The sequence below is a fragment of the Portunus trituberculatus genome, chromosome 40 (genome assembly GCF_017591435.1).
Source record: "Portunus trituberculatus isolate SZX2019 chromosome 40, ASM1759143v1, whole genome shotgun sequence".
In the NCBI taxonomy this organism is placed as follows: Eukaryota; Metazoa; Arthropoda; class Malacostraca; order Decapoda; family Portunidae; genus Portunus; species Portunus trituberculatus.
Window position 1 is genome coordinate 16,206,064 of NC_059294.1, and position 16,233 is coordinate 16,222,296.

General features: G+C 36.2%; 1 protein-coding gene across 1 annotated transcript in view; it reads left to right on the forward strand.

Annotated features, from left to right (window-relative positions):
* LOC123515855 (cadherin-87A-like) overlaps window positions 1-15,096 on the forward strand; it is an 83,429-nt gene extending 68,333 nt beyond the window's left edge. Inside the window, exons 26-38 of the mRNA XM_045274741.1 lie at window positions 940-1,049; window positions 1,204-1,401; window positions 1,924-2,095; window positions 2,463-2,777; window positions 2,941-3,060; window positions 4,529-4,635; window positions 5,168-5,241; window positions 5,721-5,853; window positions 6,060-6,184; window positions 6,569-6,670; window positions 7,002-7,161; window positions 11,264-11,482; window positions 12,049-15,096. Of these exons, the coding sequence (XP_045130676.1) occupies window positions 940-1,049; window positions 1,204-1,401; window positions 1,924-2,095; window positions 2,463-2,777; window positions 2,941-3,060; window positions 4,529-4,635; window positions 5,168-5,241; window positions 5,721-5,853; window positions 6,060-6,184; window positions 6,569-6,670; window positions 7,002-7,161; window positions 11,264-11,482; window positions 12,049-12,216 (2,003 nt within the window). The 3' untranslated portion in view covers window positions 12,217-15,096. The remainder of the gene's footprint in view (window positions 1-939; window positions 1,050-1,203; window positions 1,402-1,923; window positions 2,096-2,462; window positions 2,778-2,940; window positions 3,061-4,528; window positions 4,636-5,167; window positions 5,242-5,720; window positions 5,854-6,059; window positions 6,185-6,568; window positions 6,671-7,001; window positions 7,162-11,263; window positions 11,483-12,048) is intronic.
* The last annotated feature ends 1,137 nt before the right edge of the window (window positions 15,097-16,233 follow it).

The following is a 16,233-nucleotide window of genomic DNA, read 5'->3' on the forward strand; positions in this document are numbered from 1 at the left end:
CAAAGGGAAAACCAAAAAAAAAAAAAAAAAAAAAAAAAAAATTTTTTTTTTTTTTATTTTACAAGGCAAAACCAAAACAAAAAATGAAAAAAAACCCCCCCCCCCCCCCCCCTTTTTTTTTTTTTTTTTTTTTTTTTTTTTTTTTTAAAAAAAAAATAAATATAAAATAATAAAAATTTTATATATATATATATATTATATAATAATATATATATATAATATATATATATATATATAAATATTAAATATAATAATAAATATATATATATATATATATATATATATATATATATATATATATATATATATATATATGCAATGGCCCCTCTTCATTCGAGTTACTCTATTTATGAGAAATTTGAGACACGAGATGTCTTTCGAGCAAAAATCTTGACCGACATGCGAGAGAAATATCCAAGTTACAAGAATTTCCAGATGCTCCTGCTAAGTGGCTGCATGGTCAAGACTGCCCAGCATCAGCCAGCATGTGTGTTTCCCACCATACAGACCTGATCCTGCACTCTTGTGTTGAATGCACTTTTAGTAATTGGAAGATGTGTTTTATAGTTATTTAGGGTTAACCTGGATGATTTTGGGAGGCCGGGAACGGATTAATTGTTTTTCAGTTATTTCTTATGGGGAAAATTTGTTTGAGATACGAGAAATTCTAGATACAAGCTCGATCTGGGAACAAATTAATCTCATATGTAGAGGGCCCACTGTATATATTTTGATAACGATGTGTTAGCATTATGTATGTAAGTTAACATGGACTCATGTCACTTAGCATCCCTTTATAATTAAATCTTTGATATACATCTAGATCTGTTGAAAAAATATCATCATCATACCTGGCTTATTCAGGTCTGACCTAAGCATGGATTACTGTACAGTTTAGTAATATGAATACTGGGCTTTATGTATGTTTCTATCCATCAGGTGAATACAATGACCAAACACTTGTGCACATCACAGTCCTGCCTCAGAACCAGCACAAGCCCAAATTCATCTCTCCCGGCTTGCCCAACACTACAGTCATGGTTCAAGAGGTGAGTGGAAAAACCTAAACTTAGGTAATTTTTCTGTTTACCCAATAGGAAACCATAAGTTGAAATTAACCATAATAGATTAATATTTCAGTTCACTCGTTGAAATGTTACTTTTTATCTTTGACTAAATGGCATCACATTTCCCTTCTTTTAGAACTGGAGCTCAGCTGTGCAGGAGGTAATCACTATTCTAGCTGAGGACAAGGACTCAGGAGCCAATGGTGAGGTCCACTACCACCTGCGTATTGGTGAACAGGTGGTACAGGACACTGCAGAGTTTCACCTCAACCCCACTACTGGCCTACTTACCACTAAACGTATCCTTGACAGAGAGGAGCAGAGCAAGTATGAGGTAAGCTGGCAGAGGAAGATACATTTTTCATAATCATTTTAATTACACTATTTGGAGTAGAAAATGTTGGTGTGATGTATTCCATCAATAAAGAGCAGACTAACCAGGTGGTTTTCATGTCTTAAGGGCACAAAATCACTGGAATATGTAATTCTGTATTCAAGAATATATGTTATTACACATAATGTAGTATTGAAATTTATTGTTAGGATATGATATTAATTTTACATAGCACAGGGGGATAGAGCCTGGCCACACATACTGCCAGTGTGCAGACAAGGTATACTATTGTATATTGAAAATGCAAACCTACTCTGTTATACTGTTTCACTGCCAGAGGAGTATGAAAATGGGCTCCTACATTATTTGTACTTTTGACTCAACTTTGAGGGAAGAAATTGCATTCCCTAAATATTGTAAGGTTTCTTTATTGCTTAAAAGTTTAAAGCATATGGCAGTACTTTTATTTATAGAGGCAATAAACAAGGGCTTAATGTATGAAAGCAATATCTGTCCTTCCAGCTTGTACTGATGGCAAAGGATCAAGGATCACCAATATCATATGAGACCCTGCGATTCCTCACTGTGGTGGTGGAAGACCAGAATGACAATCGTCCTATGTTCCCAAAAGACAACCTGCCCCAGTCCTACCGCTTCAGCATCACAGAGAACACTGCAAAGCACACACTAATTGGTATGCAATCTATCTGTTCTTATATGTTCCCTTAAAAAGGCAACTTCAACAAGAATCACTTCTTGGTTTTGTCCATTAATTTCATCATTGCACATTCTAGTTCTTTTGCTCTCCTTTCCTTAACAATGATAGGAAAAGATTGTTCAAAAGAATTATTTTGTTGTTCCTAGATGATAATATAGAGACTGCATATTTTGTTTGATTACTGCATAAATTTGGTCTTTTCTACTGTTAATAACTTGTCTTAGTTAAAGTGATTTAGCTTTAATTTCAAGTATCCAAAGTATTTTTTATAACAATTCTAACAAAGTGGAATAATTAGATGGAAACTACTGCAGACTGCTAAGTTTACTCCTTTCCTTCATAGGCCAGCTTCAAGCATATGATCCTGATGATGGCCTTAATGCCAAGATCTTTTACTACCTGGTGTCAGGCAACTCCCATGAAAGCTTCTATCTAGACAAGCTACATGGAAAACTATACACCAATGTTGTGCTGGATCGGGAACAACGTGCCTCCTATACTTTGGTGATCAAAGCCACAAATGATCCAAACTTCATCATAGACCCTGAGCAGGAAGTTGTGCATGATCCTGAGGACCCCACTCAGGCCATTGTCACCATTAATGTTGAGGATGAGAATGACACACCACCACTCTTTCTTCAGAATGTTTATTATGCTGGTGAGTTTGTACACAGTAGTAGTGTTGTAAATAAAATATTGATAGTAGATTGATAAAGGAGCCTTATGGACATAAAATTTATGACCTTGTCTGTGTCTAGATCAAATTTTAGGAAAATTCTGCCCATAGTACAATAATAGAAATTTAAAATCTTATCCATCAGGTGTGTCACACAAAGCTGAGGTGGAACGCTTTGTAAGGATGGTGAGTGCTGTGGACGGAGATGCAGGAATCAATGGGTCACTCTCGTACTCCATCAGAGCTTCCAACCTCTTCCGGCCAGGTGAGTGAAGGGAGGCAAGGCGCAACTGGTATGGTTGATTTTAAGAAGACTTTCCAGATAAATGTGCTTAATACACCATTAACCCCTTCAATACGGTGACGCCTATGTGGGCGTCATGAAGCCCCAGTAGCAAATACGGTGACGCCTACGTAGACGTCATATTTCTTTTCTGAGCTTTCTTCAGTTCAGTTGTCCCGCATAGTGTGTTGGATACCAACTACACATGCCGTATGCTGTCCTTGAAATCCTAGTGCTCCTCCCACCATCCTTGTCTCCACCAATCACTAAAGATAAGCTACATGCGTCCCGCCTTGTGTCTAAAATTACCCAATGGCATAGACTGTTCCCTCTCTCTCTCTCTCTCTCTCTCTCTCTCTCTCTCTCTCTCTCTCTCTCTCTCTCTCTCTCTCTCTCTCTCTCTCTCTCTCTCTCTCTCTCTCTCTCTCTCTCTCTCTCTCTCTCTCTCTCTCTCTCTCTCTCTCTCTCTCTCTCCCTCTTCCTCTTGAAAGATAAGCTACATGTGTCCTGCTTGTGTCTAATATTAGCAAATCTCTCTCTCTCTCTCTCTCTCTCTCTCTCTCTCTCTCTCTCTCTCTCTCTCTCTCTCTCTCTCCTCTTGAAGGCTTATAGTGACTAAAATAGCAGCATAATACACAAAGACGACAAGTATGACAAGCTTGCTCTCTCTCTCTCTCTCTCACCACCCGTATATCATACAGGCGGGCTTTTTTAACATCTGGCGCGAAGGGGTTAAGACAAGTGTGACTTGTTGCTTGGAGTACACCAGATATGGAAAAACATTTAAAAGCTTGTAAATTATTTGGTGGAGATTAAGAATAATATAAAACTTTAAATGTGGCACATCACTGTTGCATTTCAACAGCATCATTTGATTTTGAGTACCATATGAAGAAAATGCAAAATTGGCCAACTGGTAAAATACATGATTTCCTCAGGTATGTTTGTGTGTGTATGTGATTTTAATGAGTCAGAATAAATAATAATAAATTTTAATACTCCCTTGAAGGTTCCACACCTGCGATACATTTGAGGCGTGTTATGCCAAAGGGTCGTAACTCGAAAAACCTCTTTGGTGAGCTGAAAGTACCTGTAAAAGATAAGTTTTAAATATTATGATTAGTTATAATAAAGTATACACACTCACCATATCTTTTCAAAGCACTTGTTTGGGCATGAGCATGGGGCACCAATAGAACGGGCATCAACCTGCCGTTTTGTAGTCTCTTTGTTTCTTTGCTACAGTCTTCTTCCACAGCTCGGGCTTAGCCACACATTTACGGGAGGTGGAAGGGCCTCCCCCTCTACACTGCTATCACTATCACTCATCGTCGATGTATATAATCCACGTAAACCCACAATAACATGGGGACAAAAGAAAGAGTAATCCAGCACGTAGGGTTAAAGGGAGGCACTGAGCGCGATTGTGAGGCAGCATGGACTGGCTGAGCTGTGATTGGGGTGTGGGAGCGGGAGGACCTGGTGCGTGTGGTGTTGGCTCAACCCCCAGAGGAGGTCATGCAGTATCAGGAAGATGTTATTGCTATACTCTCTAAAGTAATTATCTAGCTTTTTATTTTATCATATATATATATATATATATATATATATATATATATATATATATATATATATATATATATATATATATATATATATATATATATATATATATATATATATATATATATATATATATATATATATTATTATAATAGTGGTTACCAATATATATTTGTCAGTTGTGTTGTTAAAGATTTCGTTTTTTGGCAGATTTGCTTTGTTTGTAGAAACCCTACCCTTTATCTCTAAGAACTTAATTTTATATGGATATAAATAACTTTAATTGTTGCCATTATAACTAATTTGTTAGACCACAGGCATGTATATATTTAGACTTGCAGAGTACTAAAGGACCAACCTATGTGAAAACTTATGCTAGTAATATACTTAAGATAATTCATTCACCAGAATTATGAAATACAGGGCTATTTTAGATCTGGCAAGTTTATTAATTCATGTTAATTTGCCAATTTCTTCATTTATTTGCTTTTGTCATATCTTTGAACTAAATAATGTCTTTTGTTAGGTTGCTGAGGGTACTGCTGTAGTGGATGAAATACGCTACCACATCAGTCCTGACAATACTATCAACCGGGAAAGGTAAGACATTTTTGGCTGTTGACTGTTATTTATGGCGTTCACATTTACAAGCTTCATCACAGTTCACAGTTTATCATTAGTTCATGAGAATGTAAATTTATATACCTTTTGAAGAAGAAAAAAAATATATATATACCTTTTGAAGAAAAAAAAAATTATATACCTTTTGAAGAGAAAAAAATAGGAAAAAAATAAAATAAAAAAGTAATCTAAATACCAACTGAAAGAGGTGGAATAATGTAACAAAGAGCTTCTTATAGGATTATTACAGAAAATTGGAGATGCAAAAAGAGGATTTAAATGCATCAATTGGTATGTCTTTAATATGAAGGAAGAAATAGCTTCAAAGAAGAGCCACTTAAAAGTACTGATATTGAATAATTGTTACAGGAAAGTAGTTTCAGTACCATAATTTTTTTTTTCAGTGTGTTCCAACAGAACAATGTTCTTTAGTAAATGGCCCTTGCTGTACCTTCCAGGACAGACATGTTGGTTCATCTGGTGAATCAGAGTGATCAGGTGATGCCAGTGCCGGTGGTGCTGCAGCGTCTTGACCTTGGTTACTCCACCCTCATTAACAACTCTCACACAGCCTCCATCAAGCATATCTTTGTGAGTATAACCTGGCCACAGCAGCATGGGAAACTTGTACTTTCATTAAAGATAAGTTAAGAAACTTATTTGAAAGATTTTTTTTTTTTTTTTTTTCAATATTTTTAACATATGAGATGAAATATATAGTGAAGTTAAGGGGCTTTATAGATAGTATTCATGCTGCACAAAAGAAAATATACATTTAAATATCATGTCCATAATAGCCAGCAACAGTGGAGGAGGTGGAAGAAGAAGTGGATGCCCGTCTGGCTGGCCTCATTGCCCTCATGATTGTGCTCTTCATTGGCTTCATCTCTTTCCTGGTAGTCTGCTGCTGCCTCAGACACTGGTGGGTCTTAACATCTACCTTCTGTACTGTATTTTTAAGGATATAGTTTGTGTTCTTTATAGTTTGCATATTTATATATGCACTGTGTTTCAAGTAAAGATGTATTTTGAATACTATTGAGCTTTCAATGATAGTCACCACCTTTGACATCTTTAATACATTTGTTAAGAATTGTTGTAAAACTTTAAAAAAGGTCTATTTTTTTTATGTAAAATTTGAACTCAAAGATTGGAATGATTCTTAGTATGATGATGATTTGTATTTACCTAGTTGTGATGAATTACAAAAGTTTGACAATTTAATTTGACACAAAAAGAAAATTTCATGTAATAAAAGTAGCTGTTTTGAATTAATTGATCTAATATGTTGTTTGTATTCACTCAGGGTGATGACACCTTCAGGCAGATCAACAGAACACTTGATCAAGCGTAATATTGATGAGGACTTGGGATTGAACACCACAGAAAATCCCCTTTGGGTGGACCAGTGAGTATTTTCTTAATACTGGTTAAGATATTTATGAATTTAGTATGAATTTAGTCTTTAGGAACAGGAATGTGTTCAGTGCATAATTTGATGTGAATATATGCAAAGCATGTATGAATGGGCAGATAGATGTGTATGAATGGGCAGGTAGATTAGTATGGAGTAGACACACTATGTTTTGGCTACTCTTATTCATGTATATTTAATACAGATACAGAAGTAGACTTTATTTGAGATTTTTAATAAGGTTTATTGTATGAAATCATGCTTTCAAAATTTTGCAATGAAGATTGATGAACTTTGCATTTAAGTGTTGCTTTTGTTATTTCAGAAAATTAAAGATGTACGAAGAACAGGAGCTCACAATGCAAGTAATGAGCGAGTTTGATGCGTCGCAAGTCAGTGTCCCACCCAACACATCACAGGGTCCCAGTGTGACTGTAGATGCAGAGTGGAGTCCTGAGAGAAGGACCAGTATAGACTTGTCACAGGTATTGTAACTCGTATCCGTATGTGTAGTAATCTCGCTGCTTATTGATCTTTTCCATTAATGATTTTCAGTTGTGTCTTGGGTTATTAATTTAATTTGTATCATAATGTAGCTCTTATCCCGAAATACTCTTTATCTCAAAATGAATTTTCCCATTCAGAATAATAAAATCTAATTATAATTAATCTGTTTACACCCAAAAAAATATTAATACAAAATCAAATAACATGGTATTTTATGGAAAATTAAAGTAATTTTCCAACAAATAACCAGAATAAATAATCTACAATAGTCCCTTGCTATATTGCTAAACAAAGAAGCACTTACACTGTGTGGAAAATTAACCCGTACAGCGTCAGATCTGAGACTTTGTGATTTCACCAGTGCTGGCCACATCATGGATTTTTTTTTTTTTTTTTTTTTTTGCTAAACCAGTCTTAAATGATGTGAAACAAATGAAAATGATAGTCATTCCTCCCAGAACTGACTGGAAGTGGTATTAATTGGTGCGAGATGTTTTGCGCTAAGGTTAGCTACTTAGCAAAGCCTTATGTGATTATAGTTTATTTGCTTCCTCGTTTCTCACCAGTCGATCCCCGAGTTGGACACATGCATAATATCGTTTCTGAGTTGAAAGAAAAACAACATGTCATGTTTTGCTGTTTGGGAGTGTTTGTGGCTAAAAATAGACACGAGATATCGCGAGGGAGTGTTGCCTTTCGTGGTGCAAATATTTTCCGAGTAATATGTATTTGTTTTTCCTTAAAAGAAAGCTATTGGAAAATTCGTCATACAAAGTTTTCACTACCACAATATAACAGTTACCAAAAACATTTGAAATGGTGAGAGTAAGTAATGGAAATTACGCTGCGTTCATATTAGCGGAGTTGAAGCATCAGTTTATGCTACACCGAGCTGAAGGCAGCAGAAACTGCTAAAGTTCAGATATGTAATAAATAAATACAGGAAGCATTCATGTTAGCAGGGACGAGGAGGCAGCATGAGTAATGTCTACAGTGCATGATGGCAGTATACTGGTAGGTTTTGAGGACGCAATACCTGCGAAAACACGAGGAAGCTCGCCGACGTATCTCATGCGTCTCTGACGCCCGGTTTGCTCAGAGTAACCGACGTATCTCGTACGTCTCTGACGCTGTACGGGTTAAGCTTGAGTGGTGTGATTATGTGTGTGTGTGTGTACAGAGAAGAATTTTCAGAGTATTTTGTGCTCGTTACTTGATTTGCTTGTAGTGTAATCGCCCTCGTATCCGGATTATAGCAGCCAAGGCCCTGGCGGATACGCGGAATTTTCTCTCCCAACAACCCCTTATAAATTGAGAAAAAAACATGTACATAACCCAAATGGGTAAGAAAACAATGAATGAAAGCACATTAAATGATTGTGTATACAATAATGACTTCCTGGAGAATAATAGAATAACAACATATTAGATACCTACTTCTCTAGAAAATGTGAGGGTTCGGAAGGTGTGCCATCAGCAGCGTCATGGCAATCTGCTGTTTCACTGCTGAACTGGACACTACCCGAGTCATTATTAGTGTGTTGAAGTTAGATAATGATAGTGAAGTATTTATTGTGTTTGTCTGGTACAGCTTTCTACCTTTGTCGCAACATAATTTTTTGTAATAGTGTTATTGTGAGAGCCACCATATTTTATGGCTTGTAAGACGCTGCATCTTGGAAGACGCACCCTAATATTTGAAAGAAATTTCTAAGAAAAAAAAGTGATTCTCATACAAGAATGCATTCACCATATATCCGACCACTGAATACAAACACATCAGAAAGCAAGGATTCTGCAAGACACTTTTGTTTCACCACTCATTACAAATTTGCTGAAGCGCTCACCACAAATTTAAAACTATGTAAATAAAAACACCATACGTAAATACATATACACAGTGAAACAGTCCATCTCTTGTTTTAGTGGCGGGCGTCGGCATGTTTTGGACCTGTTGTTTACATTACGGAATACTTGTCCGATTGCCGAAACCGAACATGTCAGTGCTGCAGTTTGTATTTATTTTATTTTGCAGTCGTGCTTCATAGGCTTTATCAATGTGAATACAATTCACAAGTGGAGTTTTGACTCTTTCTTAAATGAGTAAGCCACTTGGATGCTCTATCAATAAAGGTATACAGGCACCTTGCATGATGTGTGTGCGTTCATGTGCATGAATGTGTGTGTTGCAATGAGACGAGGGAGCGGCCCATATTCTCCACACGCTGAGTAGGCTGCAGGAAGAAGGATTATGGTATTATAAATACTTGTAACACCTAAGTACTGAGTTTACATAATATAAAAGGCTAAATTAAATGGTACTTATGCTAACATTATTATGTAATGATTCAACATACAAATCCAGGTCGCTATGTCAAGTGTCCAAGCTCACTTGAGGTTGGATGCTGCCTTACAATACAACATTCATCTTGGAAGATGCACTAGTATTTTTCAGAGTATTTTTAGGAAAAAAAAGTCTTGTAAGCCGTAAAATACGGTATTTCATGTAAAGTTGTGATGATGAAGACAGTAAAAAGAAGAAAGTTTGAAAAGATCATATAAGTCTTATGATATAGAGAAGATGGTGGAGAAGCCTGGCAGTGAGGCAGAGTCTTGGAGGGGGAGATCAAACGCATGACGGAGTGGGGAGGCCAGAATTGAAAGTCTCCTGTCTCCCAACATACATTTGTTTGTTTGTTTGTTTCTAGTTGTCTTCTCTTCTTGATGTTTCTCATTCTAATTCTCGTCAACTTATACCTGTCAGGCAAAATTAGAGAGCTAAATGACACACCTCCCTACTTGACTCCTGGCCACGTACTGTGTAGGGCGTGAGTCAGGCTATGACAGTTACACAAGAAATTTAAAAATGGCTTCCTGACGGAAAGGTTATTTAATTATAAAAATAAATAAACTCATAACGACAGAACAGCTCATCTTGGCCATTTGATACTTGGAAATTCTGCCTTGGAGTGTCTCACATAGAAATGTAAACAAATAACTGAACCACTTTTTGCTGCTAGGCTGGAACAATATATATATATATATATATATATATATATATATATATATATATATATATATATATATATATATACACACACACACACACAAATATATTTACATATACATACTTATGAAGATGCTATTAAGTTGAAATTATAGCATCATTCCAATTAGCAAGAAAATAAATTTTATTATAAAAGCTTTGGTTAGAAACCATAGATCTTAATTTGCCTAAAAATTGACGATAGAGGAAAACGGTGTGTTCCGTCTGGCTCAAAACGACGGAAAGAATTGACAGAACAGTAAAAAAAAAACAACGGAAATCGTTGAAAACGACAGGAAAAGTTTTATTGTGATGCGCCTAAGTGCTGTGCTGTTTAGCGGTAGGTTTGAATATGCTTGGGGGCAGCTAAGGATAGTAGCAAATTCCGGATAGTGGCGATCCGGATACGCGGGCAATTACTGTACTTTCATTTTTTCATCTGTAACTTCAGTCCTACTCCTTATTATCACTACTAGAAAAGAGTGGTAATGGCATCAGCAGTGAACACAAAGGTGTGTGATAGACACTGCTTTTTAAAACCTTAGACACTGTCTGGCGAGACAGAGGCGTGGAAATACAATATTGCCAGCCACATGAACAAATTTAATTGTTTACCAAGTAAACTGAGGCTATTAATTGATAGATCTCACATGCTATTTCAACATTTGATTTTTTTTTGTCTTGTGCACCAAAGTTATGATGTACCACACTAAATGCTGTCAATAACCACTCGTCTCCTAAGCACACAGGCACGTGTTGCCAGTAAACGTCAGCTTCAAACATTATCTGCTGGTCCTTGCTTGGTGGACAAAGGAGAAGTTAATAGTATACAACTTCATCTGTTCCCCCATTTGTCACCGTATTAACTCCCCTTGCTTGCTAAATGATATGGTAACAGTGTTTGAGTGTGTACACACCACCTGAAGCAATACATTGCAATAAAAAATAGATTGCATTGGTTGTACATACTACAAAATTTCTACATCACTAACACAGTAGGTGTATACCAGTGAAGCATTTAATTCTTTTAACAGGTTGATGCTCAGAGCAACACCTATGCCACCATCCAGAAGTCCCACGGTGGCACACTGCGCTCCCTGCAGCTCAGAAGTCTGCAGCGAGGCACACTCACTCTTGGGGAAGATCCAGGTGAAAGCAATGATTATGCCACCCTTGACCATCTCCACAGACCAGCCTCTGCTCAGGGTCCTCGCGTTCCAGGTGTAGAGACACCTCGGTCTCCTCTACATCAGGTTAGTGAAGTTTTTTTTTCTTTTTTTTGTCTCTAGGCTAGTACATGATAAAGTTGTGACTGAGGATGACATCAATCACATGATGTATGTAGGCTGGAGTTGGGAAAACTTAGTTGTCGTAAGTGGTGTTCATACCATGGGCTGTTTTGTGCTACACTGAGACGTCACTCCCCCTGATGACTATATTTGGGCAAGTGAGTAGTCATGACACAAAGCACAAGCTAATCTGGCCATGAGGCATTCTGTGGAGCAGTGCAGCATGGCAAAACTAGTTCAATATGGATTTATGGTGAGGTCCAGCACTCCTGTGCTGCTTCGCTGGTCAGTCGTGTTTATAAACACTGAATGGATACAGGCAGCCACCTTGCAACAGTCACTAGAAGTTGTTGCTCTCATGCAGAAAGGTGTTAAGAGTAGTTTGTATGCATGACATATCTTGAATTAACTTACATATTTTGTACAAAATATATATAAAAAAAAAAATTATTTAGCCACATTTTAAAGAAGGGACATAAAAGGAGAGAAAGCTTTTATAACTGATAATACATACAATGTTTTATTCTCAGAATGGTGATTACCATGAGTTGAGAACATCCTTCACTGGGTCAACCTTCCAGCCTTCAGACTTGGCTAACCGACCATTACCAGATGAGCCTTCCTCTACTCTTCCAGGTTCCCGTAATCTTGCCTATAATGCCCAGGGAGAACCAGTGCTTGTTGCAGAGTTAATTTAAATGCAGTATACTATTAATTTGTCTTGTGATGGAAACTTTGCCAAATCTGTGTTGTATCTATGGAATTTTTTTTTTTTTTTTTTTTTTTTTTTTTTTTTTTCCCTTCAAAGAGATGTCACAGTGAATTGCATGATAGTTGCAGTGATCCAGTTACCTCTTATGCAAAATGTCAGGCCTTTCAATTCACATGATTAATTTATTGTTCAGCAAGTATGACATAGAGTATGATCCTATGCAGTTAGTAAGCTGACCACAGACTACTGCTTTATGTTCCATGTCAGTGATTTTTATTTCCTCTTTATGAAAACCAAGTTTATATAAATTACATTTCATTCACCATGGTGTTATATACTATCTCTTCAATTGTTTTTTTTAGTGTTGTATTATATTGATTACTGTTAAATAATGTCACAAAGCTTTGAGGAGGTAGTGTGTACCATTGGGTTGGATTTATGATGACTGCTGCCTAATTCTAAAGTACTCAACAGCAATGTCAGTGCTGCATTCATTAATAATTGATTCTTTATCTTCAATTGTCTTTTTTGTTAGATATAAATGCATAAGTGGTATAAATTCAATAAGTCATAAAAAATGAAGAAAAATCTAATGGAACACATGGCAATCAGTGTTCAGATTATAAATTGACTACGTGTACACTGGTAGGTTAACTGTCCATTACATCACACAAGTGAAATTATCTTCCAGTGTGTCTTACAATGCCTGTTTAGATCATAAAAGTGAATTGCTAGGTAGGTATTCAACCTCCTCTAGTTTACTAGAAAAAACAAGAGTAGCTATATAACAAAAGCCTTTGAATCATGTCTGTATCAAACTAAAAATTAACTGATCTTGCAATTTTCATCATGCCTATTCTTAAAAATTGCCTGCTCTGTAAACTAATAATTTTATAAGTACACAAAATATAAATAATTCAGCAGCCTTTGTGAAAGGCAGTCTCATTTTTAAAAGAATAGATGGAAGTGTTGCAGCAGTGCTGAACTTAACTTGTGTACAGTCACTTGTTACATGTACAATTCTTAAACATTCATTCAAGACATACATGTCATGTACATTTTGTAAATACAATAGTACGAGCTTTATCAATAACGATCTTTTTTTTTTTAAGAATACTTTTCATTTCCTATCACAACATAAAGCTATTAATGTTCCCATCCTTTTAAGGAATTGTTAAAAGATTGCATCTGTAATGCAAGCTTGTTTCACTGAGAATCTCTGGCTGTAGTCACTTAAAACATTCCCATAAATGGATTTGTATCTTCATGTCATAAACATATCTTCCTTGTTCTTTCAATCTTCCACAAGACAGATAATTGTGCCTTTCTATTCATGCTGTCAGTTTTTAAGTCTCGCATCTCTACCACATCACATAACTATTTTACAAGATTTTTTCGTCATTCCCAAATCTACAAAATGTTTTACATACACTCTACACAACATCATGTCACCTAACATGACAAGAGCAAATATCTATTTTCATCATACTTGCCTATTTACAATTACTCAAGCTTAACTTTTGTGACCAAGGAAATATTGCTTTGGTCTGACCACTTTATCTGAAATATTTAGGTGTTACCCTTTCCAATGTTGTACTGGACAAATGATCACAAGTTTATTATTAGTCCTGACCTCTTGTCCACCTGCTCCAATCCCACCCTTCCTCTTTATCTCTCTCTCTTGGTCATCCATAGATGTGATGTCATGAAGAAACTTCAAGTATTGTGATATTTGCAAAAAAAAAAAAAAAACAATGCAATGAATAAAAATTAACATTTTACATTAGTTTGCCTTTTGGGAGCATCAGTGTATATATACTACATCATTCAATTTTTGAAGTAGGAATTACCTGACATGGTGTGTTGGTATAAATGTGGCAGTGCCGCAGGCCACAGAAAATACCTAGAAAGGAGTAACACCTTAAATGTTCAGATAAAATGACCACAGTTATCCATTGAATGGGAGCAAGAGGCAAACGTGGAAGACTTCCTGATCTGATCTAGCTTTCCATACTGATTTTTTTCTCTGAGCATATAAATATAACACCATGTAAATATTTTCACTAATGTACATAAAAAATAGTTATGGATGGAAATGGAAGAGGTAACTTTTAAAGGCATCTAATTTATATCAAAATAAAACTTTTTGTATCACACTTAACATATGCTGAAATCCCATTATAGTCTTAGTCAACCACATTTTGATGTAAAGTGGGGAAAACATTGACCAGTTATTAAACAATATTGTGTGAACTACAAAAAATGTTGGACTGAGAGGATCCACAAATGTCACCAAATTTTATCCATTATTCCATAGTTTCAGAGTTTTCTCTTAAAAAAGCAAGTGTCATGACGGAAGAAAGAGACGAACGAGCATGATGGCACAGTATCTATCACACTCACTATGTATATATCATTATCATTTATATATAACAACTTGTTTGTAACACTGTGTGTTGAGGTTTCCTTGCTGTTGTATTATAGTATCTTAGTTCATTTATATGGTTGACTGATGAACATAATGCATCAAATGGATTATTACATAGTGAATTTTTTTACTATGTAATTTGTACATAGTTTTCTTATGTGATTTTTTGCCTAGTGTGGTGGAAACAAAATTAATGCAATAGCTGCACAAAAATAAAATGTTGATTCTATACTAAAACAGTTCAGATACTGTCATTAATTTTCAGCAATTAAATGCAAAATTACCATGTTACAAAATATTTAGGCAACATTTGTTTTGTTAGAAGACCAAATGGTTCAAAATAATATGCCTTAGAATTCAAAATATTGCACATTTGTGCATTAAAAATATTGTATATTTTTTAAAGGTTGTAATTAAGAATAAAATGATCTTTTTTTTCTTTTTTGACTGATTTGCCTACCTTAATCAAGGTTGATGAAAATTTGACAGAGGATATTGGAAATTTAAAGCAAGTAACATTTAAGAAAAATTAAGTTATGCTAAGGAAAGGTCCAGTTCATGTCTTAGGACCACAAGCTGGACTGCTAATAATCCTACCCTTCGCGCCGGATGTTAAAAAAGCCCGCCTGTAGATATACGGGTGGTAATGCCGCGCACCCGAGCTTGTCATACTTGTCTTTGTGTATTATGCTGCTATTTTTTTTAGTTGCTATGTCGTTTTCGAAGAGGAAAGTGAACGCTTCTCTCTTCGGAGGGAGAGAGAGAGAGAGAGAGAGAGAGAGAGAGAAGAGAGATTTGCTAATATTTTAGACACAAGCGGGACGCATGTAGCTTATCTTTCGAGAGGAAGAGAGAGAGAGAGAGAGAGAGAGAGAGAGAGAGAATGGGAACAGTCTATGCCATCGGGTAATTTTAGACACAAGGCGGGATGCATGTAGCTTATCTTTTGTGATTGGTGGAGATAAGGATGGTAGGAGGAGCGCATACGGCGTGTGTAGTTGGTATCCAACACACTATACGGGACAACTGAACTGAAGAAAGCTCAGAAAAGAAATATGACGTCTACGTAGGCGTCACCGTATTTGCTACTGGGGCTTCATGACGCCCACATAGGCGTCACCGTAGTGAAACGGTAAGAGCTCATGTAGCCTGATCTGATGAAAACATGTACTGTACTATCTTCATCCTTACACAACAGTATATGCTCATTTGTCAATGGTAGAGGAGATATCAGACATCAGCTGAAACAATTTCTCCCAGTAAAATCTGAAGCACTGACTCTGGGGATGCTATTAACTAATTGTACACACACACACACCACTTAAAATTCTAAATTAATATGGCAACTCCTAAACCAGCCTCAGAGTCCCCATTTGAATATAGGACAGTCACACACACTTCCAGATTGGACTTCTCTTCTGGAGAATAGGAGCAGTGCTGAAGGGGCTAAGGGCTAAAGGATTTGTTATACCCAAAATTTGGTAAACAGAGCACAGTAAAAATATAAAGTGCTTGGACTGGCAACTGGTATTTGTGTGCTATGTACCAACATGTCTGGGCATTTCCTTAACTCAT